Consider the following 27,903-nt stretch of genomic DNA (forward strand, 5'->3'; position numbering starts at 1 on the left):
ATAAAGAAATGAAGAGTCAGTCAGATTTTTTACACAAATCAACTCGACAGGGGGCCTCACTTTGGGGCACACTTGGTGCGGTGGTGGTGATATTTTTGTTAGCAAGCGCTTTGGGTTCTGAAACAAAACACAAACTTGAAATCTAATTTCCAATGTTTGCAATATTAATCATAATCAAAAGCATTACACTATTTGCCATGCAATGCAAACAACAATCTTCGAAATTCAACATCACAAACTCATTACCTGGAAAAACTTCATAGTGCAATGGAAATGATTGGTTCCACCCTGATGGCAAATCAGTTCGTATCACTTGCACAGTAAAATTGGAGTCACAAACTTTGGTGACTTTCAAATTAAAGGTATGCTTGGGTAGACCAGGAGCAGTCACCATCACTTCAACACTCTTGTTCAAAGTTTTATTGAAAGGAAAGGTAAATAAGGCAGTTGGGGTAGAACTGCTCGGAATGGTCATTGAACCATTCTGCAAAGCTGAAAACAATATAGAAGTTTAGTCAAACAGATTTTTCTTGCAAATATACTGGATTTATAGCCTTACTTTGGGGTATACTTGGTGTAGTGGCTGTGATATTTTTGTTTGCAAGGGCTTTGGGTTCTGAAACAAAATACAAACTTGAAATTTGAATGAATCCACAAAGTGGATTCAATAGTTTGGAAAACTGACCTGAATACATTTTCCAATACAAAGTTGGCCGTGGCTTTTGGGCAACTGATGTATTTGAACCTGAAATTGTCACATCAAATCCCCAGTCACATATTTTTACAACATTAACACTGTAGGTTGATTCTACACTCAACCAAACTCGAACTTGAATGCTCGAGTTCACACATGACTGGAATGGAACTTTCAGGATCAATGGCACAGAAGATATTGGAGGAATTCTCATCTTTCCTTCTTGAAGAACTAAAACATTTTCGTAATTTAGTACAGATATTGTCAAAGCAAGTTCAAAAATAAATCATACAACCATGTTAGCAATAAAACGCAAGTATTAAACTCTCTTACTTTGAGGAGCATTTGATTGTGGTTTGATGGCTGTTTTGTTTGCAAGTTCTGGTTGCACTGCAATATAAAAACAAACCAGCTTGTCAAATAAAGTTGTAAACAAAAACTTTTGCACCTTTGACAGTTAAAACACCTTTTGAAAAAGCAACATAGAAATGAAATAAAAAACTAAAATGATATATACCTGAGAAAACTTTGAATTGCAAAGGGAATGATTGATTCCATCCCAATGGCAGATCAATTCGTTTCACTTCCACAGTGAAATTGGAGTCACAAACTTTAGTGATTTTCAAAGCAATCCTATGATTTGGGAGACCAACTGCTGTTACCCACACTTCAACATTCTTGCTCAAAGTGCTATTAAATGGATATGTAAGTGAGGCAGTTGGACTAGAACTGATAGGAACAACTACATCACCCTTTTGTAACACTGAAGAAAACAAACAACAGCATTATTTATATATATTACACTTATTTCATTTCTGTCAGAATTTTACCTTGTGGTATGCCTGCAGTTGGAACTAAAAAAGATATATGTTTCATTACTTAAGTATGATTGAAGTGTAATTGCAAGAACCAGTTGAAACAAAGACATTAGCTTACTTGCATCACTCCATCTTATTGCTTTCCAGTAAATCAGGCCATTTTCCTGCCAACCAACTGCTTTGTCCATTCTTGTGATGGACACATTAAAACCAAGATCAGAAGTAGAAGTAACCTTGACCACAAATGTTCCATTTTGAGCTAGGAATGTCACTTCAACTTTGGCTGTCTGTTTGATGCATGAGTTGAAAGGAACAAACTCATTCAACACCTGGGTACTGCTTGCTCCTACTCCATGGATTCCACTTTGTATAACTACAAATAGAGACGAGATAAGCAAACCACACAATCAAACACCAATTTAACAACGCATGACTACTTGTCCAAACGCACCTTTTGATAGTGAAGCATTTTTTGTCAAAGCTACAGGTCCTGTAAGACAAAAGATGGAAATAAGCTGCTCTTTGACCCCAAAACTACATTGTTGAGTGAAGTTTCTACACTTTTCACTGTTACCTGAAAAAACTTCATAGAGCAATGGAAATGATTGGCTCCATCCTGATGGCAAATCAGTTCGTTTCACTTGCACAGTGAAATTGGAGTCACAAATTTGGATGAGTTTTAGAGTAAAGGTATGTTTGGGTAAACCAGGTGCAGTCACCATCACTTTAACACTCTTGTTCAAAGTTTTCTTGAAAGGAAAGGTAAATGAGGCAGTTGGAGTGGAACTGTTCGAAATGATCATTGAACCAGTCTGCAATGCTGAAAAAGAATAGAGAAGTAAAGAGTCGATCAAATTCTTTACACATATCTACTGAATAAAAGGCCTTACTTTGGGGCAGACTGGGTGTTGTGGCAGTGATATTTTTGTTAGCAAGTGCTTTGGGTTCTGAAACAAAACATAAACTTGAAATTTGATTTTGAGTGTTTGCCATGTTAATTGTGAATAAACTTTAATAAACAAGATTACACTATTTGACACACACAACAATTTTTCAATTTCAAGAACATCAATACATTACCTGAGAAAACTTCATAGTGCAATGAGAATGATTGGTTCCACCCTGATGGCGCATCAATTCGTTTCACTTGCACAGTAAAATTGGAGTCACAAATTTTAGTGACTTTCAACGTAAAGGTATGTTTGGGTAGGCCAGGTGCAGTCACCATCACTTTAACACTCTTGTTCAAAGTTTTCTTGAAAGTAAAGGTAAATGAGGCAGTTGGAGTGGAACTGTTCGAAATGATCATTGAACCACTCTGCAATGCTGAAAAAGAATAGAGAAGTAAAGAGTCGATCAAATTCTTTACACATATCTACTGAATCAAAGGCCTTACTTTGGGGCAGACTGGGTGTTGTGGTAGTGATATTTTTGTTAGCAAGTGCTTTGGGTTCTGAAACAAAACATAAACTTGAAATTTGATTTTGAGTGTTTGCTACGTTAATTGTGAATAAACTTTAATAAAGAAAATGACACTATTTGACACACACAACATTTTTTCAATTTCAAGAACATTAATACATTACCTGAGAAAACTTCATAGTGCAATGAGAATGATTGGTTCCACCCTGATGGCACATCAATTCGTTTCACTTGCACAGTAAAATTGGAGTCACAAATTTTAGTGACTTTCAACGTAAAGGCATGTTTGGGTAGACCAGGTGCAGTCACCATCACTTCAACACTCTTGTTCAAAGTTTTATTGAAAGGAAAGGTAAATAAGGCAGTTGGGGTAGAACTGCTCGGAATGGTCATTGAACCATTCTGCAAAGCTGAAAACAATATAGAAGTTTAGTCAAACAGATTTTTCTTACAAATATACTGGATTTATAGCCTTACTTTGGGGTATACTTGGTGTAGTGGCTGTGATATTTTTGTTTGCAAGGGCTTTGGGTTCTGAAACAAAATACAAACTTGAAATTTGAATGAATCCACAAAGTGGATTCAATAGTTTTATAACTGACCTGAATACATTTTCCAATACAAAGTTGGCAGTGGCTTTTGAGCAACTGATGTATTTGAACCTGAAATTGTCACATCAAATCCCCATTCACATATTTTTACAACATAAACACTGTAGGTTGATTCTACACTCAACCAAACTCGAACTTGAATGCTCGAGTTCACACATGACTGGAATGGAACTTTCAGGATCAATGGCACAGAAGATATTGGAGGAATTCTCATCTTTCCTTCTTGAAGAACTAAAACATTTTCGTAATTTAGTACAGATATTGTCAAAGCAAGTTCAAAAATAAATCATACAACCATGTTAGCAATAAAACGCAAGTATTAAACTCTCTTACTTTGAGGAGCATTTGATTGTGGTTTGATGGCTGTTTTGTTTGCAAGTTCTGGTTGCACTACAATATAAAAACAAACCAGCTTGTCAAATAAAGTTGTAAACAAAAACTTTTGCACCTTTGACAGTTAAAACACCTTTTGACAAAGCAACGTAAAATGAAATAAAAACTAAAATGATATATACCTGAGAAAACCTTATACTGCAATGGGAATGATTGATTCCATCCCAATGGCAGATCAATTCGTTTCACTTCCACAGTGAAATTGGAGTCACAAACTTTAGTGATTTTCAAAGCGATCCTATGATTTGGGAGACCAACTGCTGTTACCCACACTTCAACATTCTTGCTCAAAGTGTTATTAAATGGATATGTGAGTGAGGCAGTTGGACTAGAACTGATAGGAACAACTACATCACCCTTTTGTAACACTGAAGAAAACAAACAACAGCATTATTTATATATATTACACTTATTTCATTTCTGTCAGAATTTTACCTTGTGGTAGGCCTGCAGTTGCACCTAAAAATATATATATTTCATTACTCAAGTATGATTGAAGTGCTATTGCAAAATAAAACCGTTGAAATAGAGACATTAGCTTACTTGCATCACTCCATCTAAATGCTTTCCAGTAAATCAGGCCATTTTCCTGCCAACCAACTGCTTTGTCCATTCTTGTGATGGACACATTAAAACCAAGATCAGAAGTAGATGTAACCTTGACCACAAATGTTCCATTTTGAGCTAGGAATGTCACTTCAACTTTGGCTGTCTGTTTGATGCATGAGTTGAAAGGAACAAACTCATTCAACACCTGGGTACTGCTTGCTCCTACTCCATGGATTCCACTTTGTATAACTACAAATAGAGACGAGATAAGCAAACCACACAATCAAACACCAATTTAACAACGCATGACTACTTGTCCAAATGCACCTTTTGATAGTGAAGCATTTTTTGTCAAAGCTACAGGTCCTGTAAGACAAAAAATGGAAATCAACTGCTTTTTGACCACCAAAATACATTGTTGAGTTAATTTTTTGGCACTTTTCTCTGTTACCTGAAAAAACTTCATAGTACAATGGAAATGATTGGTTCCACCCTGATGGCAAATCAGTTCGTTTCACTTGCACAGTGAAATTGGAGTCACAAATTTGGATGAGTTTTAGAGTAAAGGTATGCTTGGGTAAACCAGGTGCAGTCACCTTCACTTCAACACTCTTGTTCAAAGTTTTCTTGAAAGGAAAAGTAAATGAGGCAGTTGGAGTAGAACTGTTCGAAATGATCATTGAACCATTCTGCAATGCTGAAAAAGAATAGAGAAGTGAAGAGTCGATCAAATTCTTTACACATATCTACTGAATTAAAGGCCTTACTTGGGGGCAGACTTGGTTTTGTGGTAGTGATATTTTTGTTAGCAAGTGCTTTGGGTTCTGAAACAAAACATAAACTTGAAATTTGATTTTGAGTGTTTGCCATGTTAATTGTGAATAAACTTTAATAAACAAGATTACACTATTTGACACACACAACAATGTTTCAATTTCAAGAACATCAATACATTACCTGAGAAAACTTCATAGTGCAATGAGAATGATTGGTTCCACCCTGATGGCAAATCAATTCGTTTCACTTGCACAGTGAAATTGGAGTCACAAATTTTAGTGACTTTCAAAGTAAAGGCATGTTTGGGTAGACCAGGTGCAGTCACCATCACTTCAACACTCTTGTTCAAAGTTTTATTGAAAGGAAAGGTAAATGAGGCAGTTGGAGTAGAACTGCTCGGAATGGTCATGGAACCATTCTGCAAAGCTGAAAAGCAATAGAGAAGTGAGGAGTCAATCAGATTTTTCACACAAAACCACTGGAGTTATAGCCTTACTTTGGGGCACACTTGGTGTAGTGGTAGTGATAGTTTTGTTTGCAAGGGCTTTGGGTTCTGAAACAAAACACAAACTTGAAATTTGAATAAATTTGCAAAGTGGATTCAAAAGTTTGGAAAATTGACCTGAATACATTTTCCAATATAAAGTTGCACTTTGGTTCTGGAAAACTGATGTATTTGAACCTGAAATTGTCACATCAAATCCCCAGTCACATATTTTTACAACATTAACACTGTAGGTTGATGCTACACTTAACCAAACTCGAACTTGAATGCTCGAGTTCACACATGACTGGAATGGAACTTTCAGGTTCAATGGCACAGAAGATATTGGAGGAATTCTCATCTTTCCTTCTTGAAGAACTAAAACATTTTCGTAATTTAGTACAGATATTGTCAAAGCAAGTTCAAAAATAAATCATACAACCATTTTGGCAATAAAACACAAGTATTAAACTATCTTACTTTGAGGAGCATTTGATTGTGGTTTGATGGCTGTTTTGTTTGCAAGTTCTTGTTGCACTACAATATAAAAATGAACCAGCTAGTTAAATACAGTTGTAAAAAAAACGTTCGCACCTTTGACAGTTAAAACACCTTTTGAAAAAGCAACGTAGAAATGAAATAAAAAACTAAAATGATATATACCTGAGAAAACTTTAAATTGCAAAGGGAATGATTGATTCCATCCCAATGGCAGATCAATTCGTTTCACTTCCACAGTGAAATTGGAGTCACAAACTTTAGTGATTTTCAAAGCAATCCTGTGATTTGGGAGACCAACTGCTGTTACCCACACTTCAACATTCTTGCTCAAAGTGCTATTAAATGGATATGTGAGTGAGGCAGTTGGACTAGAACTGATAGGAACAACTACATCACCCTTTTGTAACACTGAAGAAAACAAACAACAGCATTATTTATATATATTAGACTTATTTCATTTCTGTCAGAATTTTACCTTGTGGTAGGCCTGCAGTTGGAACTGAAAAAGATATATGTTTCATTACTTAAGTATGATTGAAGTGTAATTGCAAGAACCAGTTGAAATAAATACATTAACTTACTTGCATCACTCCATCTAAATGCTTTCCAGTAAATCAGGCCATTTTCCTGCCAACCAACTGCTTTGTCCATTCTTGTGATGGACACATTAAAACCAAGATCAGAAGTAGATGTAACCTTGACCACAAATGTTCCATTTTGAGCTAGGAATGTCACTTCAACTTTGGCTGTCTGTTTGATGCATGAGTTGAAAGGAACAAACTCATTCAACACCTGGGTACTGCTTGCTCCTACTCCATGGATTCCACTTTGTATAACTAAAAATAGAGACGAGATAAGCAAACCACACAATCAAACACCAATTTAACAACGCATGACTACTTGTCCAAACGCACCTTTTGATAGTGAAGCATTTTTTGTCAAAGCTACAGGTTCTGTAAGACAAAAATTGAAATCAACTGCTTTTTGACCACTAAAATACATTGTTGAGTTAATTTTTTGGCACTTTTCTCTGTTACCTGAAAAAACTTCATAGTACAATGGAAATGATTGGTTCCACCCTGATGGCAAATCAGTTCGTTTCACTTGCACAGTGAAATTGGAGTCACAAATTTGGATGAGTTTTAGAGTAAAGGTATGCTTGGGTAAACCAGGTGCAGTCACCTTCACTTCAACACTCTTGTTCAAAGTTTTCTTGAAAGGAAAAGTAAATGAGGCAGTTGGAGTAGAACTGTTCGAAATGATCATTGAACCAGTCTGCAATGCTGAAAAAGAATAGAGAAGTAAAGAGTCGATCAAATTCTTTACACATATCTACTGAATTAAAGGCCTTACTTTGGGGCAGACTTGGTTTTGTGGCAGTGATATTTTTGTTAGCAAGTGCTTTGGGTTCTGAAACAAAACATAAACTTGAAATTTGATTTTGAGTGTTTGCCATGTTAATTGTGAATAAACTTTAATAAACAAGATTACACTATTTGACACACACAACAATTTTTCAATTTCAAGAACATCAATACATTACCTGAGAAAACTTCATAGTGCAATGAGAATGATTGGTTCCACCCTGATGGCAAATCAATTCGTTTCACTTGCACAGTGAAATTGGAGTCACAAATTTTAGTGACTTTCAAAGTAAAGGCATGTTTGGGTAGACCAGGTGCAGTCACCATCACTTCAACACTCTTGTTCAAAGTTTTATTGAAAGGAAAGGTAAATGAGGCAGTTGGAGTAGAACTGCTCGGAATGGTCATGGAACCATTCTGCAAAGCTGAAAAGCAATAGAGAAGTGAGGAGTCAATCAGATTTTTCACACAAAACCACTGGAGTTATAGCCTTACTTTGGGGCACACTTGGTGTAGTGGTAGGGATAGTTTTGTTTGCAAGGGCTTTGGGTTCTGAAACAAAACACAAACTTGAAATTTGAATAAATTTGCAAAGTGGATTCAATAGTTTGGAAAATTGACCTGAATACATTTTCCAATATAAAGTTGCACTTTGGTTCTGGGAAACTGGTGCATTTGAACCTGAAATTGTCACATCAAATCCCCAGTCACATATTTTTACAACATTAACACTGTAGGTTGATGCTCCACTCAACCAGACTCGAACTTGAATGCTCGAGTTCACGCATGACTGGAATGGAACTTTCAGGATCAATGGCACAGAAGATATTGGAGGAATTATCATCTTTCCTTCTTGAAGAACTAAAAACATTTTCGTAATTTAGTACAGATATTGTCAAAGCAAGTTCAAAAATAAATCATACAACCATTTTGGCAATAAAACACAAGTATTAAACTATCTTACTTTGAGGAGCATTTGATTGTGGTTTGATGGCTGTTTTGTTTGCAAGTTCTGGTTGCACTGCAATATAAAAAACAAACCAGCTTGACACATACAATTAAAAATATAAAGTTTGTCGCTTTGACAGTTAAAACACCTTTTAACAAAGCAACATAAAAATGAAATCAAAATAAATATGAAAAATACCTGATAAAACCTTATACTGCAATGGGAATGATTGATTCCATCCCAATGGCAGATCAATTCGTTTCACTTCCACAGTGAAATTGGAGTCACAAACATTAGTGATTTTCAAAGCAATCCTATGATTTGGGAGACCAACTGCTGTTACCCACACTTCAACATTCTTGCTCAAAGTGCTATTAAATGGATATGTAAGTGAGGCAGTTGGACTAGAACTGATAGGAACAACTACATCACCCTTTTGTAACACTGAAGAAAACAAACAACAGCATTATTTATATATATTACACTTATTTCATTTCTGTCAGAATTTTACCTTGTGGTATGCCTGCAGTTGGAACTGAAAAAGATATATGTTTCATTACTCAAGTATGTTTGAAGTGTAATTGCAAGAACCAATTGAAATAAATACATTAACTTACTTGCATCACTCCATCTAAATGCTTTCCAGTAAATCAGGCCATTTTCCTGCCAACCAACTGCTTTGTCCATTCTTGTGATGGACACATTAAAACCAAGATCAGAAGTAGATGTAACCTTGACCACAAATGTTCCATTTTGAGCTAGGAATGTCACTTCAACTTTGGCTGTCTGTTTGATGCATGAGTTGAAAGGAACAAACTCATTCAACACCTGGGTACTGCTTGCTCCTACTCCATGGATTCCACTTTGTATAACTAAAAATAGAGACGAGATAAGCAAACCACACAAACAAACACCAATTTAACAACGCATGACTACTTGTCCAAACTCACCTTTTGATAGTGAAGCATTTTTTGTCAAAGCTACAGGTTCTGTAAGACAAAAATTGAAATCAACTGCTTTTTGACCACCAAAATACATTGTTGAGTTAATTTTTTTGCACTTTTCTCTGTTACCTGTAAAAACTTCATAGTACAATGGAAATGATTGGTTCCACCCTGATGGCAAATCAGTTCGTTTCACTTGCACAGTGAAATTGGAGTCACAAATTTGGATGAGTTTTAGAGTAAAGGTATGCTTGGGTAAACCAGGTGCAGTCACCTTCACTTCAACACTCTTGTTCAAAGTTTTCTTGAAAGGAAAAGTAAATGAGGCAGTTGGAGTAGAACTGTTCGAAATGATCATTGAACCAGTCTGCAATGCTGAAAAAGAATAGAGAAGTAAAGAGTCGACCAAATTCTTTACACATATCTACTGAATTAAAGGCCTTACTTGGGGGCAGACTTGGTTTTGTGGCAGTGATATTTTTGTTAGCAAGTGCTTTGGGTTCTGAAACAAAACATAAACTTGAAATTTGATTTTGAGTGTTTGCCATGTTAATTGTGAATAAACTTTAATAAACAAGATTACACTATTTGACACACACAACAATTTTTCAATTTCAAGAACATCAATACATTACCTGAGAAAACTTCATAGTGCAATGAGAATGATTGGTTCCACCCTGATGGCAAATCAATTCGTTTCACTTGCACAGTGAAATTGGAGTCACAAATTTTAGTGACTTTCAAAGTAAAGGCATGTTTGGGTAGACCAGGTGCAGTCACCATCACTTCAACACTCTTGTTCAAAGTTTTATTGAAAGGAAAGGTAAATGAGGCAGTTGGAGTAGAACTGCTCGGAATGGTCATGGAACCATTCTGCAAAGCTGAAAAGCAATAGAGAAGTGAGGAGTCAATCAGATTTTTCACACAAAACCACTGGAGTTATAGCCTTACTTTGGGGCACACTTGGTGTAGTGGTAGTGATAGTTTTGTTTGCAAGGGCTTTGGGTTCTGAAACAAAATACAAACTTGAAATTTGAATAAATTTGCAAAGTGGATTCAATAGTTTGGAAAATTGACCTGAATACATTTTCCAATATAAAGTTGCACTTTGGTTCTGGGAAACTGGTGCATTTGAACATGAAATTGTCACATCAAATCCCCAGTCACATATTTTTACAACATTAACAATGTAGGTTGATGCTCCACTCAACCAGACTCGAACTTGAATGCTCGAGTTCACGCATGACTGGAATGGAACTTTCAGGTTCAATGGCACAGAAGATATTGGAGGAATTATCATCTTTCCTTCTTGAAGAACTAAAAACATTTTTCGTAATTTAGTACAGATATTGTCAAAGCAAGTTCAAAAATAAATCATACAACCATTTTGGCAATAAAACACAAGTATTAAACACTCTTACTTTGAGGAGCATTTGATTGTGGTTTGATGGCTGTTTTGTTTGCAAGTTCTGGTTGCACTGCAATATAAAAAACAAACCAGCTTGACACATACAATTAAAAATATAAAGTTTGTCGCTTTGACAGTTAAAACACCTTTTGACAAAGCAACATAAAAATGAAATCAAAATCAAAATGAAAAATACCTGATAAAACCTTATACTGCAATGGGAATGATTGATTCCATCCCAATGGCAGATCAATTCGTTTCACTTCCACAGTGAAATTGGAGTCACAAACATTAGTGATTTTCAAAGCAATCCTATGATTTGGGAGACCAACTGCTGTTACCCACACTTCAACATTCTTGCTCAAAGTGCTATTAAATGGATATGTGAGTGAGGCAGTTGGACTAGAACTGATAGGAACAACTACATCACCCTTTTGTAACACTGAAGAAAACAAACAACAGCATTATTTATATATATTACACTTATTTCATTTCTGTCAGAATTTTACCTTGTGGTATGCCTGCAGTTGGAACTGAAAAAGATATATGTTTCATTACTCAAGTATGTTTGAAGTGTAATTGCAAGAACCAGTTGAAATAAATACATTAACTTACTTGCATCACTCCATCTAAATGCTTTCCAGTAAATCAGGCCATTTTCCTGCCAACCAACTGCTTTGTCCATTCTTGTGATGGACACATTAAAACCAAGATCAGAAGTAGATGTAACCTTGACCAAAAATGTTCCATTTTGAGCTAGGAATGTCACTTCAACTTTGGCTGTCTGTTTGATGCATGAGTTGAAAGGAACAAACTCATTCAACACCTGGGTACTGCTTGCTCCTACTCCATGGATTCCACTTTGTATAACTAAAAATAGAGACGAGATAAGCAAACCACACAATCAAACACCAATTTAACAACGCATGACTACTTGTCCAAACGCACCTTTTGATAGTGAAGCATTTTTTGTCAAAGCTACAGGTTCTGTAAGACAAAAATTGAAATCAACTGCTTTTTGACCACTAAAATACATTGTTGAGTTAATTTTTTGGCACTTTTCTCTGTTACCTGAAAAAACTTCATAGTACAATGGAAATGATTGGTTCCACCCTGATGGCAAATCAGCTCGTTTCACTTGCACAGTGAAATTGGAGTCACAAATTTGGATGAGTTTTAGAGTAAAGGTATGCTTGGGTAAACCAGGTGCAGTCACCTTCACTTCAACACTCTTGTTCAAAGTTTTCTTGAAAGGAAAAGTAAATGAGGCAGTTGGAGTAGAACTGTTCGAAATGATCATTGAACCAGTCTGCAATGCTGAAAAAGAATAGAGAAGTAAAGAGTCGATCAAATTCTTTACACATATCTACTGAATTAAAGGCCTTACTTGGGGGCAGACTTGGTTTTGTGGCAGTGATATTTTTGTTAGCAAGTGCTTTGGGTTCTGAAACAAAACATAAACTTGAAATTTGATTTTGAGTGTTTGCCATGTTAATTGTGAATAAACTTTAATAAACAAGATTACACTATTTGACACACACAACAATTTTTCAATTTCAAGAACATCAATACATTACCTGAGAAAACTTCATAGTGCAATGAGAATGATTGGTTCCACCCTGATGGCAAATCAATTCGTTTCACTTGCACAGTGAAATTGGAGTCACAAATTTCAGTGACTTTCAAAGTAAAGGCATGTTTGGGTAGACCAGGTGCAGTCACCATCACTTCAACACTCTTGTTCAAAGTTTTATTGAAAGGAAAGGTAAATGAGGCAGTTGGAGTAGAACTGCTCGGAATGGTCATGGAACCATTCTGCAAAGCTGAAAAGCAATAGAGAAGTGAGGAGTCAATCAGATTTTTCACACAAAACCACTGGAGTTATAGCCTTACTTTGGGGCACACTTGGTGTAGTGGTAGGGATAGTTTTGTTTGCAAGGGCTTTGGGTTCTGAAACAAAACACAAACTTGAAATTTGAATAAATTTGCAAAGTGGATTCAATAGTTTGGAAAATTGACCTGAATACATTTTCCAATATAAAGTTGCACTTTGGTTCTGGGAAACTGGTGCATTTGAACCTGAAATTGTCACATCAAATCCCCAGTCACATATTTTTACAACATTAACACTGTAGGTTGATGCTCCACTCAACCAGACTCGAACTTGAATGCTCGAGTTCACGCATGACTGGAATGGAACTTTCAGGATCAATGGCACAGAAGATATTGGAGGAATTATCATCTTTCCTTCTTGAAGAACTAAAAACATTTTCGTAATTTAGTACAGATATTGTCAAAGCAAGTTCAAAAATAAATCATACAACCATTTTGGCAATAAAACACAAGTATTAAACACTCTTACTTTGAGGAGCATTTGATTGTGGTTTGATGGCTGTTTTGTTTGCAAGTTCTGGTTGCACTGCAATATAAAAAACAAACCAGCTTGACACATACAATTAAAAATATAAAGTTTGTCGCTTTGACAGTTAAAACACCTTTTAACAAAGCAACATAAAAATGAAATAAAAATAAATATGAAAAATACCTGATAAAACCTTATACTGCAATGGGAATGATTGATTCCATCCCAATGGCAGATCAATTCGTTTCACTTCCACAGTGAAATTGGAGTCACAAACATTAGTGATTTTCAAAGCAATCCTATGATTTGGGAGACCAACTGCTGTTACCCACACTTCAACATTCTTGCTCAAAGTGCTATTAAATGGATATGTGAGTGAGGCAGTTGGACTAGAACTGATAGGAACAACTACATCACCCTTTTGTAACACTGAAGAAAACAAACAACAGCATTATTTATATATATTACACTTATTTCATTTCTGTCAGAATTTTACCTTGTGGTATGCCTGCAGTTGGAACTGAAAAAGATATATGTTTCATTACTCAAGTATGTTTGAAGTGTAATTGCAAGAACCAGTTGAAATAAATACATTAACTTACTTGCATCACTCCATCTAAATGCTTTCCAGTAAATCAGGCCATTTTCCTGCCAACCAACTGCTTTGTCCATTCTTGTGATGGACACATTAAAACCAAGATCAGAAGTAGATGTAACCTTGACCACAAATGTTCCATTTTGAGCTAGGAATGTCACTTCAACTTTGGCTGTCTGTTTGATGCATGAGTTGAAAGGAACAAACTCATTCAACACCTGGGTACTGCTTGCTCCTACTCCATGGATTCCACTTTGTATAACTAAAAATAGAGACGAGATAAGCAAACCACACAATCAAACACCAATTTAACAACGCATGACTACTTGTCCAAACGCACCTTTTGATAGTGAAGCATTTTTTGTCAAAGCTACAGGTTCTGTAAGACAAAAATTGAAATCAACTGCTTTTTGACCACTAAAATACATTGTTGAGTTAATTTTTTGGCACTTTTCTCTGTTACCTGAAAAAACTTCATAGTACAATGGAAATGATTGGTTCCACCCTGATGGCAAATCAGCTCGTTTCACTTGCACAGTGAAATTGGAGTCACAAATTTGGATGAGTTTTAGAGTAAAGGTATGCTTGGGTAAACCAGGTGCAGTCACCTTCACTTCAACACTCTTGTTCAAAGTTTTCTTGAAAGGAAAAGTAAATGAGGCAGTTGGAGTAGAACTGTTCGAAATGATCATTGAACCAGTCTGCAATGCTGAAAAAGAATAGAGAAGTAAAGAGTCGATCAAATTCTTTACACATATCTACTGAATTAAAGGCCTTACTTGGGGGCAGACTTGGTTTTGTGGCAGTGATATTTTTGTTAGCAAGTGCTTTGGGTTCTGAAACAAAACATAAACTTGAAATTTGATTTTGAGTGTTTGCCATGTTAATTGTGAATAAACTTTAATAAACAAGATTACACTATTTGACACACACAACAATTTTTCAATTTCAAGAACATCAATACATTACCTGAGAAAACTTCATAGTGCAATGAGAATGATTGGTTCCACCCTGATGGCAAATCAATTCGTTTCACTTGCACAGTGAAATTGGAGTCACAAATTTCAGTGACTTTCAAAGTAAAGGCATGTTTGGGTAGACCAGGTGCAGTCACCATCACTTCAACACTCTTGTTCAAAGTTTTATTGAAAGGAAAGGTAAATGAGGCAGTTGGAGTAGAACTGCTCGGAATGGTCATGGAACCATTCTGCAAAGCTGAAAAGCAATAGAGAAGTGAGGAGTCAATCAGATTTTTCACACAAAACCACTGGAGTTATAGCCTTACTTTGGGGCACACTTGGTGTAGTGGTAGGGATAGTTTTGTTTGCAAGGGCTTTGGGTTCTGAAACAAAACACAAACTTGAAATTTGAATAAATTTGCAAAGTGGATTCAATAGTTTGGAAAATTGACCTGAATACATTTTCCAATATAAAGTTGCACTTTGGTTCTGGGAAACTGGTGCATTTGAACCTGAAATTGTCACATCAAATCCCCAGTCACATATTTTTACAACATTAACACTGTAGGTTGATGCTCCACTCAACCAGACTCGAACTTGAATGCTCGAGTTCACGCATGACTGGAATGGAACTTTCAGGATCAATGGCACAGAAGATATTGGAGGAATTATCATCTTTCCTTCTTGAAGAACTAAAAACATTTTCGTAATTTAGTACAGATATTGTCAAAGCAAGTTCAAAAATAAATCATACAACCATTTTGGCAATAAAACACAAGTATTAAACTATCTTACTTTGAGGAGCATTTGATTGTGGTTTGATGGCTGTTTTGTTTGCAAGTTCTGGTTGCACTGCAATATAAAAAACAAACCAGCTTGACACATACAATTAAAAATATAAAGTTTGTCGCTTTGACAGTTAAAACACCTTTTAACAAAGCAACATAAAAATGAAATCAAAATAAATATGAAAAATACCTGATAAAACCTTATACTGCAATGGGAATGATTGATTCCATCCCAATGGCAGATCAATTCGTTTCACTTCCACAGTGAAATTGGAGTCACAAACATTAGTGATTTTCAAAGCAATCCTATGATTTGGGAGACCAACTGCTGTTACCCACACTTCAACATTCTTGCTCAAAGTGCTATTAAATGGATATGTGAGTGAGGCAGTTGGACTAGAACTGATAGGAACAACTACATCACCCTTTTGTAACACTGAAGAAAACAAACAACAGCATTATTTATATATATTACACTTATTTCATTTCTGTCAGAATTTTACCTTGTGGTATGCCTGCAGTTGGAACTGAAAAAGATATATGTTTCATTACTCAAGTATGTTTGAAGTGTAATTGCAAGAACCAGTTGAAATAAATACATTAACTTACTTGCATCACTCCATCTAAATGCTTTCCAGTAAATCAGGCCATTTTCCTGCCAACCAACTGCTTTGTCCATTCTTGTGATGGACACATTAAAACCAAGATCAGAAGTAGATGTAACCTTGACCACAAATGTTCCATTTTGAGCTAGGAATGTCACTTCAACTTTGGCTGTCTGTTTGATGCATGAGTTGAAAGGAACAAACTCATTCAACACCTGGGTACTGCTTGCTCCTACTCCATGGATTCCACTTTGTATGACTAAAAATAGAGACGAGATAAGCAAACCACACAATCAAACACCAATTTAACAACGCATGACTACTTGTCCAAACGCACCTTTTGATAGTGAAGCATTTTTTGTCAAAGCTACAGGTTCTGTAAGACAAAAATTGAAATCAACTGCTTTTTGACCACTAAAATACATTGTTGAGTTAATTTTTTGGCCCTTTTCTCTGTTACCTGAAAAAACTTCATAGTACAATGGAAATGATTGGTTCCACCCTGATGGCAAATCAGTTCGTTTCACTTGCACAGTGAAATTGGAGTCACAAATTTGGATGAGTTTTAGAGTAAAGGTATGCTTGGGTAAACCAGGTGCAGTCACCTTCACTTCAACACTCTTGTTCAAAGTTTTCTTGAAAGGAAAAGTAAATGAGGCAGTTGGAGTAGAACTGTTCGAAATGATCATTGAACCAGTCTGCAATGCTGAAAAAGAATAGAGAAGTAAAGAGTCGACCAAATTCTTTACACATATCTACTGAATTAAAGGCCTTACTTGGGGGCAGACTTGGCTTTGTGGCAGTGATATTTTTGTTAGCAAGTGCTTTGGGTTCTGAAACAAAACATAAACTTGAAATTTGATTTTGAGTGTTTGCCATGTTAATTGTGAATAAACTTTAATAAACAAGATTACACTATTTGACACACACAACAATTTTTCAATTTCAAGAACATCAATACATTACCTGAGAAAACTTCATAGTGCAATGAGAATGATTGGTTCCACCCTGATGGCAAATCAATTCGTTTCACTTGCACAGTGAAATTGGAGTCACAAATTTCAGTGACTTTCAAAGTAAAGGCATGTTTGGGTAGACCAGGTGCAGTCACCATCACTTCAACACTCTTGTTCAAAGTTTTATTGAAAGGAAAGGTAAATGAGGCAGTTGGAGTAGAACTGCTCGGAATGGTCATGGAACCATTCTGCAAAGCTGAAAAGCAATAGAGAAGTGAGGAGTCAATCAGATTTTTCACACAAAACCACTGGAGTTATAGCCTTACTTTGGGGCACACTTGGTGTAGTGGTAGGGATAGTTTTGTTTGCAAGGGCTTTGGGTTCTGAAACAAAACACAAACTTGAAATTTGAATAAATTTGCAAAGTGGATTCAATAGTTTGGAAAATTGACCTGAATACATTTTCCAATATAAAGTTGCACTTTGGTTCTGGGAAACTGGTGCATTTGAACCTGAAATTGTCACATCAAATCCCCAGTCACATATTTTTACAACATTAACACTGTAGGTTGATGCTCCACTCAACCAGACTCGAACTTGAATGCTCGAGTTCACGCATGACTGGAATGGAACTTTCAGGATCAATGGCACAGAAGATATTGGAGGAATTATCATCTTTCCTTCTTGAAGAACTAAAAACATTTTCGTAATTTAGTACAGATATTGTCAAAGCAAGTTCAAAAATAAATCATACAACCATTTTGGCAATAAAACACAAGTATTAAACACTCTTACTTTGAGGAGCATTTGATTGTGGTTTGATGGCTGTTTTGTTTGCAAGTTCTGGTTGCACTGCAATATAAAAAACAAACCAGCTTGACACATACAATTAAAAATATAAAGTTTGTCGCTTTGACAGTTAAAACACCTTTTAACAAAGCAACATAAAAATGAAATAAAAATAAATATGAAAAATACCTGATAAAACCTTATACTGCAATGGGAATGATTGATTCCATCCCAATGGCAGATCAATTCGTTTCACTTCCACAGTGAAATTGGAGTCACAAACATTAGTGATTTTCAAAGCAATCCTATGATTTGGGAGACCAACTGCTGTTACCCACACTTCAACATTCTTGCTCAAAGTGTTATTAAATGGATATGTGAGTGAGGCAGTTGGACTAGAACTGATAGGAACAACTATATCACCCTTTTGTAACACTGAAGAAAACAAACAACAGCATTATTTATATATATTACACTTATTTCATTTCTGTCAGAATTTTACCTTGTGGTAGGCCTGCAGTTGGAACTGAAAAAGATATATGTTTCATTACTCAAGTATGTTTGAAGTGTAATTGCAAGAACCAGTTGAAATAAATACATTAACTTACTTGCATCACTCCATCTAAATGCTTTCCAGTAAATCAGGCCATTTTCCTGCCAACCAACTGCTTTGTCCATTCTTGTGATGGACACATTAAAACCAAGATCAGAAGTAGATGTAACCTTGACCACAAATGTTCCATTTTGAGCTAGGAATGTCACTTCAACTTTGGCTGTCTGTTTGATGCATGAGTTGAAAGGAACAAACTCATTCAACACCTGGGTACTGCTTGCTCCTACTCCATGGATTCCACTTTGTATAACTAAAAATAGAGACGAGATAAGCAAACCACACAATCAAACACCAATTTAACAACGCATGACTACTTGTCCAAACGCACCTTTTGATAGTGAAGCATTTTTTGTCAAAGCTACAGGTTCTGTAAGACAAAAATTGAAATCAACTGCTTTTTGACCACTAAAATACATTGTTGAGTTAATTTTTTGGCCCTTTTCTCTGTTACCTGAAAAAACTTCATAGTACAAAGGAAATGATTGGTTCCACCCTGATGGCAAATCAGTTCGTTTCACTTGCACAGTGAAATTGGAGTCACAAATTTGGATGAGTTTTAGAGTAAAGGTATGCTTGGGTAAACCAGGTGCAGTCACCTTCACTTCAACACTCTTGTTCAAAGTTTTCTTGAAAGGAAAAGTAAATGAGGCAGTTGGAGTAGAACTGTTCGAAATGATCATTGAACCAGTCTGCAATGCTGAAAAAGAATAGAGAAGTAAAGAGTCGATCAAATTCTTTACACATATCTACTGAATTAAAGGCCTTACTTGGGGGCAGACTTGGTTTTGTGGTAGTGATATTTTTGTTAGCAAGTGCTTTGGGTTCTGAAACAAAACATAAACTTGAAATTTGATTTTGAGTGTTTGCCATCTTAATTGTGAATAAACTTTAATAAACAAGATTACACTATTTGACACACAAAACAATTTTTCAATTTCAAGAACATCAATACATTACCTGAGAAAACTTCATAGTGCAATGAGAATGATTGGTTCCACCCTGATGGCAAATCAATTCGTTTCACTTGCACAGTGAAATTGGAGTCACAAATTTTAGTGACTTTCAAAGTAAAGGCATGTTTGGGTAGACCAGGTGCAGTCACCATCACTTCAACACTCTTGTTCAAAGTTTTATTGAAAGGAAAGGTAAATGAGGCAGTTGGAGTAGAACTGCTCGGAATGGTCATGGAACCATTCTGCAAAGCTGAAAAGCAATAGAGAAGTGAGGAGTCAATCAGATTTTTCACACAAAACCACTGGAGTTATAGCCTTACTTTGGGGCACACTTGGTGTAGTGGTAGTGATAGTTTTGTTTGCAAGGGCTTTGGGTTCTGAAACAAAATACAAACTTGAAATTTGAATAAATTTGCAAAGTGGATTCAATAGTTTGGAAAATTGACCTGAATACATTTTCCAATATAAAGTTGCACTTTGGTTCTGGGAAACTGATGCATTTGAACCTGAAATTGTCACATCAAATCCCCAGTCACATATTTTTACAACATTAACACTGTAGGTTGATGCTACACTTAACCAAACTCGAACTTGAATGCTCGAGTTCACACATGACCGGAATGGAACTTTCAGGTTCAATGGCACAGAAGATATTGGAGGAATTCTCATCTTTCCTTCTTGAAGAACTAAAACATTTTCGTAATTTAGTACAGATATTGTCAAAGCAAGTTCAAAAATAAATCATACAACCATTTTGGCAATAAAACACAAGTATTAAACTATCTTACTTTGAGGAGCATTTGATTGTGGTTTGATGGCTGTTTTGTTTGCAAGTTCTTGTTGCACTACAATATAAAAATGAACCAGCTAGTTAAATACAGTTGTAAAAAAAACATTCGCACCTTTGACAGTTAAAACACCTTTTGAAAAAGCAACGTAGAAATGAAATAAAAAACTAAAATGATATATACCTGAGAAAACTTTAAATTGCAAAGGGAATGATTGATTCCATCCCAATGGCAGATCAATTCGTTTCACTTCCACAGTGAAATTGGAGTCACAAACATTAGTGATTTTCAAAGCAATCCTGTGATTTGGGAGACCAACTGCTGTTACCCACACTTCAACATTCTTGCTCAAAGTGTTATTAAATGGATATGTGAGTGAGGCAGTTGGACTAGAACTGATAGGAACAACTACATCACCCTTTTGTAACACTGAAGAAAACAAACAACAGCATTATTTATATATATTACACTTATTTCATTTCTGTCAGAATTTTACCTTGTGGTAGGCCTGCAGTTGGAACTGAAAAAGATATATGTTTCATTACTCAAGTATGTTTGAAGTGTAATTGCAAGAACCAGTTGAAATAAATACATTAACTTACTTGCATCACTCCATCTAAATGCTTTCCAGTAAATCAGGCCATTTTCCTGCCAACCAACTGCTTTGTCCATTCTTGTGATGGACACATTAAAACCAAGATCAGAAGTAGATGTAACCTTGACCACAAATGTTCCATTTTGAGCTAGGAATGTCACTTCAACTTTGGCTGTCTGTTTGATGCATGAGTTGAAAGGAACAAACTCATTCAACACCTGGGTACTGCTTGCTCCTACTCCATGGATTCCACTTTGTATAACTAAAAATAGAGACGAGATAAGCAAACCACACAATCAAACACCAATTTAACAACGCATGACTACTTGTCCAAACGCACCTTTTGATAGTGAAGCATTTTTTGTCAAAGCTACAGGTCCTGTAAGACAAAAATTGAAATCAACTGCTTTTTGACCACTAAAATACATTGTTCAGTTATTTTTTTTGCACTTTTCTCTGTTACCTGAAAAAACTTCATAGTACAATGGAAATGATTGGTTCCACCCTGATGGCAAATCAGTTCGTTTCACTTGCACAGTGAAATTGGAGTCACAAATTTGGATGAGTTTTAGAGTAAAGGTATGCTTGGGTAAACCAGGTGCAGTCACCTTCACTTCAACACTCTTGTTCAAAGTTTTCTTGAAAGGAAAAGTAAATGAGGCAGTTGGAGTAGAACTGTTCGAAATGATCATTGAACCAGTCTGCAATGCTGAAAAAGAATAGAGAAGTAAAGAGTCGATCAAATTCTTTACACATATCTACTGAATTAAAGGCCTTACTTTGGGGCAGACTTGGTTTTGTGGCAGTGATATTTTTGTTAGCAAGTGCTTTGGGTTCTGAAACAAAACATAAACTTGAAATTTGATTTTGAGTGTTTGCCATGTTAATTGTGAATAAACTTTAATAAACAAGATTACACTATTTGACACACACAACAATTTTTCAATTTCAAGAACATCAATACATTACCCGAGAAAACTTCATAGTGCAATGAGAATGATTGGTTCCACCCTGATGGCAAATCAGTTCGTTTCACTTGCACAGTGAAATTGGAGTCACAAATTTTAGTGACTTTCAAAGTAAAGGCATGTTTGGGTAGACCAGGTGCAGTCACCATCACTTCAACACTCTTGTTCAAAGTTTTATTGAAAGGAAAGGTAAATGAGGCAGTTGGAGTAGAACTGCTCGGAATGGTCATGGAACCATTCTGCAAAGCTGAAAAGCAATAGAGAAGTGAGGAGTCAATCAGATTTTTCACACAAAACCACTGGAGTTATAGCCTTACTTTGGGGCACACTTGGTGTAGTGGTAGGGATAGTTTTGTTTGCAAGGGCTTTGGGTTCTGAAACAAAACACAAACTTGAAATTTGAATAAATTTGCAAAGTGGATTCAATAGTTTGGAAAATTGACCTGAATACATTTTCCAATATAAAGTTGCACTTTGGTTCTGGGAAACTGGTGCATTTGAACCTGAAATTGTCACATCGAATCCCCAGTCACAAATTTTTACAACATTAACACTGTAGGTTGATGCTCCACTCAACCAGACTCGAACTTGAATGCTCGAGTTCACGCATGACTGGAATGGAACTTTCAGGATCAATGGCACAGAAGATATTGGAGGAATTATCATCTTTCCTTCTTGAAGAACTAAAAACATTTTCGTAATTTAGTACAGATATTGTCCAAGCAAGTTCAAAAATAAATCATACAACCATTTTGGCAATAAAACACAAGTATTAAACACTCTTACTTTGAGGAGCATTTGATTGTGGTTTGATGGCTGTTTTGTTTGCAAGTTCTGGCTGCACTGCAATATAAAAAACAAACCAGCTTGACACATACAATTAAAAATATAAAGTTTGTCGCTTTGACAGTTAAAACACCTTTTAACAAAGCAACATAAAAATGAAATCAAAATAAATATGAAAAATACCTGATAAAACCTTATACTGCAATGGGAATGATTGATTCCATCCCAATGGCAGATCAATTCGTTTCACTTCCACAGTGAAATTGGAGTCACAAACATTAGTGATTTTCAAAGCAATCCTGTGATTTGGGAGACCAACTGCTGTTACCCACACTTCAACATTCTTGCTCAAAGTGTTATTAAATGGATATGTGAGTGAGGCAGTTGGACTAGAACTGATAGGAACAACTACATCACCCTTTTGTAACACTGAAGAAAACAAACACCAGCATTATTTATATATATTACACCTATTTCATTTCTGTCAGAATTTTACCTTGTGGTAGGCCTGCAGTTGGACCTAAAAAAGATATATATTTCATTACTCAAGTATGTTTGAAGTGTAATTGCAAGAACCAGTTGAACCAAATACATTAGCTTACTTGCATCACTCCATCTAAATGCTTTCCAGTAAATCAGGCCATTTTCCTGCCAACCAACTGCTTTGTCCATTCTTGTGATGGACACATTAAAACCAAGATCAGAAGTAGATGTAACCTTGACCACAAATGTTCCATTTTGAGCTAGGAATGTCACTTCAACTTTGGCTGTCTGTTTGATGCACGAGTTGAAAGGAACAAACACATTCAACACCTGGGTACTGCTTGCACCTACTCCATGGGTTCCACTTTGTATAACTGAAATTTTGAAAGATGTTCATAACTTTTGCAATCACGCATTAATTAAACAACAATATCACTGCTTGTCCAATTACAGATGACAGTAAAAATCAACTCACCCTTTGATACAGAAGCATTTTTTGTCAAAGCAACAGATTCTGTAAAAACAAGAAATTAAAATTAAATTGTTTTAGATCACAAAAATATAGCCTTGAGTAAAGATTTTCGTGTTTCTCACTATTACCTGAGAAAACTTTATACTGCAATGGAAATGATTGGTTCCAACCTGATGGCATATCAGTCCGTTTTACTTGTACTGTAAAATGTGAGTCACAAACTTTGGTAATTTTCAAACTAAAGGTATGTTTTGGAAGACGAACAGATGACACCACCACTTCGACATTCTTGTTTAAAGTTGTATTAAATGGAAAGGTGAAAAAGGCAGTTGGAGTAGAACTGCTTGGAATAACTACATCACCAGTTTGCAATGCTAAAACATAAAAATAAGAGTGACAACTGTATAACTGCATGTTTGTTTCACAATGTTTATGGTTATGAAAAAAGTTATCCCCAGTAATCATCTAAACTTACGATCTGTAATACTTTGGAATGCAAAAGAACCTCCCCAACTGGCAAAAGATTTGCTTGTTACATTGTTTTGGGTGCTCCCAGTGTATGTAGACTGCCCCTGGTATTTGAAAACAGTGACAATGCCACCAGAATCTAAATAAATAATATTTTTTTGTTAATACCTGCATTAATTCACTTGCCAGAGCTTTTAGATTATTTTAGGCAAACTAAACTAGTTTCAGTCAAGTGAAGTTAGAAAACACAATAACTTTTATGGCAGTGATGTTTGTGTTTTTACAGGACAATATCATTTTTGATTCACTCAGTTGTGAATGTTTAGTATTTAATATGATATACCTGTTATACGTCCATTATGAATTGCTGCAGCACAAATATAAGAATCATCAGTGTACATTCCTGTTCCCCATAACCGTGAAGATGTTGCCTGACAACCGGCTGGACAAGCAAGTGCTACAGAAGTTCGTCCAGTGAAGTTAAGCTGCCTGGATTGTTTATTGCATGAATCTAAGTAGAAATAAGACAAAGATTTCTTGCATCTGTTCAAATTAAGTAATGTTGCTTTCCGTATATAATTAAAACAACATAGCATGCACTAAGCTGTGATGTTTGCACATGAACTAGATTTGAAACAAAATGTAAACAAAAATGCTTACATGTAGGTATGGCTGGCTTTACCAATTCAGGAGGATCTAAAAGCAAATCAATGAAATTGCTAAGTGCAAGATATTTTATCACCTTTTGACACCTTTTGAAAAAGCAAAATTAAAAATTAAATGAAAATTAAAGTGAAAAATACCTGATAAAACCTTATACTGCAATGGGAATGATTGATTCCATCCCAATGGCAGATCAATTCGTTTCACTTCCACAGTGAAATTGGAGTCACAAACATTAGTGATTTTCAAAGTAAATGTATGCATTGGGAGACCAACTGCTGTTACCCACACTTCAACATTCTTGCTCAAAGTTGTGTTGAATGGAAAGGTGAAAAGGGCAGTTGGAGCAGAACTGCTTGAAACAACTACATCACCAGTTTGCAATGCTAAAACATAAAAATAAGAGTGACAACTGCGTAACTGCATGTTTGTTTTACAACTTTTATGGTTATAAAAAAAGTTGTCCCCAGTAATCATCTAAACTAGGGGTGTGCAACCCGCAGCCCGCGGGCCACAATCCGGCCCACCAAGCTGTTTAGTGTGACCCTCACTCTGATTCAGAGCAAGTAAAAATGCACATTTTAGCAAAAAATCCCTGCTTTAGTTTTCGGTAAATCTATAAAGTTGCTATACGTAATAAGAATAAGCTAAACCAGCACATGGAAATTACAATTTTATTTAGCCAGACCTATGGTCTTCTATTCGTACTACAAGGTGCTTGTTGTGTAACTTCGAACGATCAAATGTGACATAATAACCCTCTTTGCCTTGTAAACAATTACTTTGTTGTGAAAGCCAGTGTTGCCACAAAACTTACTTGCACCTAACATTTTAAAGTTGATTTGGCAAGCTTGGTGTTGACTTTTGAATTTTTTCTTACGTTGTATATTTACTACAGCAGACTAAAGGTAAAGTGACTATTCATTTAATAATTAAAGTTATAACAATAAATATATAACATATGTTGTGACTTATTTTAAATGGTACTTACATGGGCGAAAATATCTGAAATTTATTCTTAGACCCAGCAGTTGACAATACAACACAACCAGCTTACCATAAGTAGTAATAACTTGTGTAACAATCAGTTGTAGTCACACAAATAGCTCTACCCAGTAAAGTGTTTATTGGCATGTAAAGCCAACACGAAAGAGTATTTTAAATGCAAAATTATCTGCATATCTGCATGATACTATAATGCAAGCCGCACCAGCAGTAGGGTAAAAAGGCATAAACAAATACAGTACATGAAACAAATTGTGTGGCCCTCGCTTGATGTCCGAAATTGGTTATATGGCCCACCGACGAAAAAGGTTGCACACCCCTGATCTAAACTTACGATCTGTAATACTTTGGAATGCAAAAGAACCTCCCCAACCGGCATAGGATTTGCTTGTTACATTGTTTTTGGTGCTCCCTGTGTATGTAGACTGTCCCTTGTATTTGAAAACAGTGACAATGCCACCAGAATCTGAACAAATAACAAAGTCTTTGGTAATACCTGCAGTAATCGCTTGCCAGAGCTTTTAGACTATTATAGACAAACTTAACCAGTTTCAGTCAAGTGAAGTTAGAAGCTTTTATGTCAGAAACGTTTTTTTTTTGTGCAGGCTTTCACTCATAGCGTCTTATGTAAATGTTCAGTATTTAATATGATATACCTGTTATACGTCCATCATGAATTGCTGCAGCACAAATATAAGAATCATCAGTGTACATTCCTGTTCCCCATAACCGTGAAGATGTTGCCTGACAACCGGCTGGACAAACAAGTGTTACAGAAGCTCGTCCAGTAAAGTTAAGCTGTCTGGATTTATTATTGCATGAATCTAAATAGAAAAAAAACAAAGCTTTGATATATTAAACTAGAAGGGTGGCTTAGCACATAGTGCCGTTGCACATACACTGTGACCTATTTCTTAACATATATTTACATCCGACATTTATTTTATATTGGATCCCATATCATCCACTGTATTTTATAACCTTAGTTGTTTCTGCAAGCAGAAACTCATGGGTCCCCACACATGCAAAGTTGTAAATAATGCATTTCAAGAGATAACAATGAGAAGGGTTGGCATTGTAACGTCAAACACAGTGATCGGTACTGTGCATAAATAAATATGTTACATGGAGTACAAACTATTTAAGTTCATTCCATTCATACATTTATTAAGGTTTTTCTATTTTATGACCATCTGAGAAAAAAGTGTTAAGTAGTGAGAAAATAGGCCAAAACAAAACAATCAGCTCCTATTAATGGTTAATTGCATTTGACTGTAGGGGCCTAGTGGAGTAAATGATAGGTACTACTGAGTTTAACAGGACAACCAACACCTACAAATGGTACACTCTACAAACTGTCCAAATATAATTTAATTCATACATTGTTTAAAAAATTGAACAATTTTGGGGGGCTAGTGGGGTGTTGGGGCAACAGGGTTAAACACAACATTCTACACCTATAAATGACAAATTCTGCAAGCTTTTCAAATTTCACTAAATTCCGACACCGTTTAAAAAACTCACCCATTTTAGGGGGTCAGTGGGGGTAACCAATGGGGTTTTGATACCCAAAAGTATAAAATATGCAACCAGGATGACCCAATTAACAGTCATGTAAAATTTCATCCAATAATGTTTAAAATTCTGACCACTAGAGGTGTTATTAGCAACATTCCTCAATGCTTCTGACGTCAAAAGGCTGTTAAGACCCCTCTGACTGGCATGTGCGAAAACGTCCAACAAGTAATGCACAAATACAAGTACCATATGTACTGGGGCCTTTATTACACCATTACACCACAGAAATCTTTTGTTTGTGCCAACATACAAAAACGTTTTACACTTGGGGTCTAGCAGGGTAAATATTGGGGTTATCAAGTCAAACAAAGCAAATAGCACATCTGCATAACTATATCTACCATCTGTAAAAGTTTCAGCCGAATTCACTAAATATTTCATGCCAGAAGTGCATGGACAAACTTCATCGGAGAAAAAAAAGGGGACCCATAATTCCTCCACTTATTTCATATTGGGTCCCATATTAGTCACCGTCTTTTATAACCGTAGTTGTTTCTGCAGGCAGAAACGCATGGGTCCCCACACATTTGCAAATAATGCAATTAAAGAGATAACCATAAGAA

At 35.9% G+C, this 27,903-nt stretch overlaps 3 protein-coding genes across 3 annotated transcripts; all 3 read right to left on the bottom strand.

The window, feature by feature from the left end:
• Positions 1-16: 16 nt before the first annotated feature.
• On the bottom strand, positions 17-21,756 carry LOC145219243 (uncharacterized). The gene is made up of 93 exons (XM_080086629.1): positions 21,697-21,756; positions 21,381-21,626; positions 21,258-21,296; positions 20,925-21,179; positions 20,819-20,842; positions 20,506-20,751; positions 20,323-20,379; positions 19,981-20,220; positions 19,855-19,911; positions 19,539-19,784; positions 19,349-19,405; positions 19,033-19,278; positions 18,910-18,948; positions 18,577-18,831; positions 18,471-18,494; positions 18,158-18,403; positions 17,975-18,031; positions 17,632-17,871; positions 17,506-17,562; positions 17,190-17,435; positions 17,000-17,056; positions 16,684-16,929; positions 16,561-16,599; positions 16,228-16,482; positions 16,122-16,145; positions 15,809-16,054; positions 15,626-15,682; positions 15,283-15,522; positions 15,157-15,213; positions 14,841-15,086; positions 14,651-14,707; positions 14,335-14,580; positions 14,212-14,250; positions 13,879-14,133; positions 13,773-13,796; positions 13,460-13,705; positions 13,277-13,333; positions 12,934-13,173; positions 12,808-12,864; positions 12,492-12,737; positions 12,302-12,358; positions 11,986-12,231; positions 11,863-11,901; positions 11,530-11,784; positions 11,424-11,447; positions 11,111-11,356; positions 10,928-10,984; positions 10,584-10,823; positions 10,458-10,514; positions 10,142-10,387; positions 9,952-10,008; positions 9,636-9,881; positions 9,513-9,551; positions 9,180-9,434; positions 9,074-9,097; positions 8,761-9,006; positions 8,578-8,634; positions 8,235-8,474; positions 8,109-8,165; positions 7,793-8,038; positions 7,603-7,659; positions 7,287-7,532; positions 7,164-7,202; positions 6,831-7,085; positions 6,725-6,748; positions 6,412-6,657; positions 6,229-6,285; positions 5,887-6,126; positions 5,761-5,817; positions 5,445-5,690; positions 5,255-5,311; positions 4,939-5,184; positions 4,815-4,853; positions 4,482-4,736; positions 4,374-4,397; positions 4,061-4,306; positions 3,879-3,935; positions 3,537-3,776; positions 3,412-3,468; positions 3,099-3,344; positions 2,909-2,965; positions 2,593-2,838; positions 2,403-2,459; positions 2,087-2,332; positions 1,964-2,002; positions 1,631-1,885; positions 1,525-1,548; positions 1,212-1,457; positions 1,028-1,084; positions 686-925; positions 560-616; positions 247-492; positions 17-117 (listed from the first exon to the last, which is right to left on the bottom strand). Exons 2-93 carry the CDS (start codon positions 21,607-21,609, stop codon positions 17-19), a joined length of 13,533 nt encoding a protein of 4,510 aa, XP_079942755.1. The 5' UTR covers positions 21,610-21,626; positions 21,697-21,756.
• Positions 21,757-21,830: 74 nt separating this feature from the next.
• Positions 21,831-23,672, bottom strand: LOC145219877 (uncharacterized). Its single transcript, XM_080087183.1, has 9 exons — positions 23,630-23,672; positions 23,274-23,528; positions 23,168-23,191; positions 22,855-23,100; positions 22,672-22,728; positions 22,329-22,568; positions 22,203-22,259; positions 21,887-22,132; positions 21,831-21,835 (listed from the first exon to the last, which is right to left on the bottom strand). Exons 2-9 carry the CDS (start codon positions 23,341-23,343, stop codon positions 21,831-21,833), a joined length of 945 nt encoding a protein of 314 aa, XP_079943309.1. The 5' UTR covers positions 23,344-23,528; positions 23,630-23,672.
• A 28-nt stretch (positions 23,673-23,700) lies between these two features.
• LOC145219878 (uncharacterized) lies at positions 23,701-27,290 on the bottom strand. Its single transcript, XM_080087184.1, has 9 exons — positions 27,287-27,290; positions 26,419-26,586; positions 26,097-26,228; positions 24,898-25,143; positions 24,755-24,790; positions 24,438-24,605; positions 24,102-24,233; positions 23,755-24,000; positions 23,701-23,720 (listed from the first exon to the last, which is right to left on the bottom strand). Exons 1-9 carry the CDS (start codon positions 27,288-27,290, stop codon positions 23,701-23,703), a joined length of 1,152 nt encoding a protein of 383 aa, XP_079943310.1.
• Positions 27,291-27,903: the final 613 nt, after the last annotated feature.

Source organism: Phallusia mammillata, chromosome 3 (assembly GCF_965637545.1).
Source record: "Phallusia mammillata chromosome 3, kaPhaMamm4.hap1.1, whole genome shotgun sequence".
In the NCBI taxonomy this organism is placed as follows: domain Eukaryota; kingdom Metazoa; phylum Chordata; class Ascidiacea; order Phlebobranchia; family Ascidiidae; genus Phallusia; species Phallusia mammillata.

Coding starts and splice junctions, on each gene's coding strand:
- LOC145219243 (XM_080086629.1), bottom strand. CDS start 21,609: ATGATCATTTCGAACAGTTCTACTCCAACTGCCTCATTTACTTTTCCT. Junction 17,872..17,974: donor ACAATCAAATGCTCCTCAAA/GTAAGAGTGTTT, acceptor AAATGTTTTTAG/TTCTTCAAGAAGGAAAGATG. Junction 16,055..16,121: donor AACTGCAGGCATACCACAAG/GTAAAATTCTGA, acceptor TGTTTTCTTCAG/TGTTACAAAAGGGTGATGTA.
- LOC145219878 (XM_080087184.1), bottom strand. Junction 24,606..24,754: donor AAAGCCAGCCATACCTACAT/GTAAGCATTTTT, acceptor ATTTCTACTTAG/ATTCATGCAATAAACAATCC. Junction 23,721..23,754: donor GCAGTATAAAGTTTTCTCAG/GTAATAGTGAGA, acceptor TCTTTACTCAAG/GCTATATTTTTGTGATCTAA.
- LOC145219877 (XM_080087183.1), bottom strand. CDS start 23,343: ATGGACAAAGCAGTTGGTTGGCAGGAAAATGGCCTGATTTACTGGAAA. Junction 23,101..23,167: donor AACTGCAGGCCTACCACAAG/GTAAAATTCTGA, acceptor TGTTTTCTTCAG/TGTTACAAAAGGGTGATGTA. Junction 22,729..22,854: donor GCAGTATAAGGTTTTATCAG/GTATTTTTCATA, acceptor TTTATATTGCAG/TGCAGCCAGAACTTGCAAAC.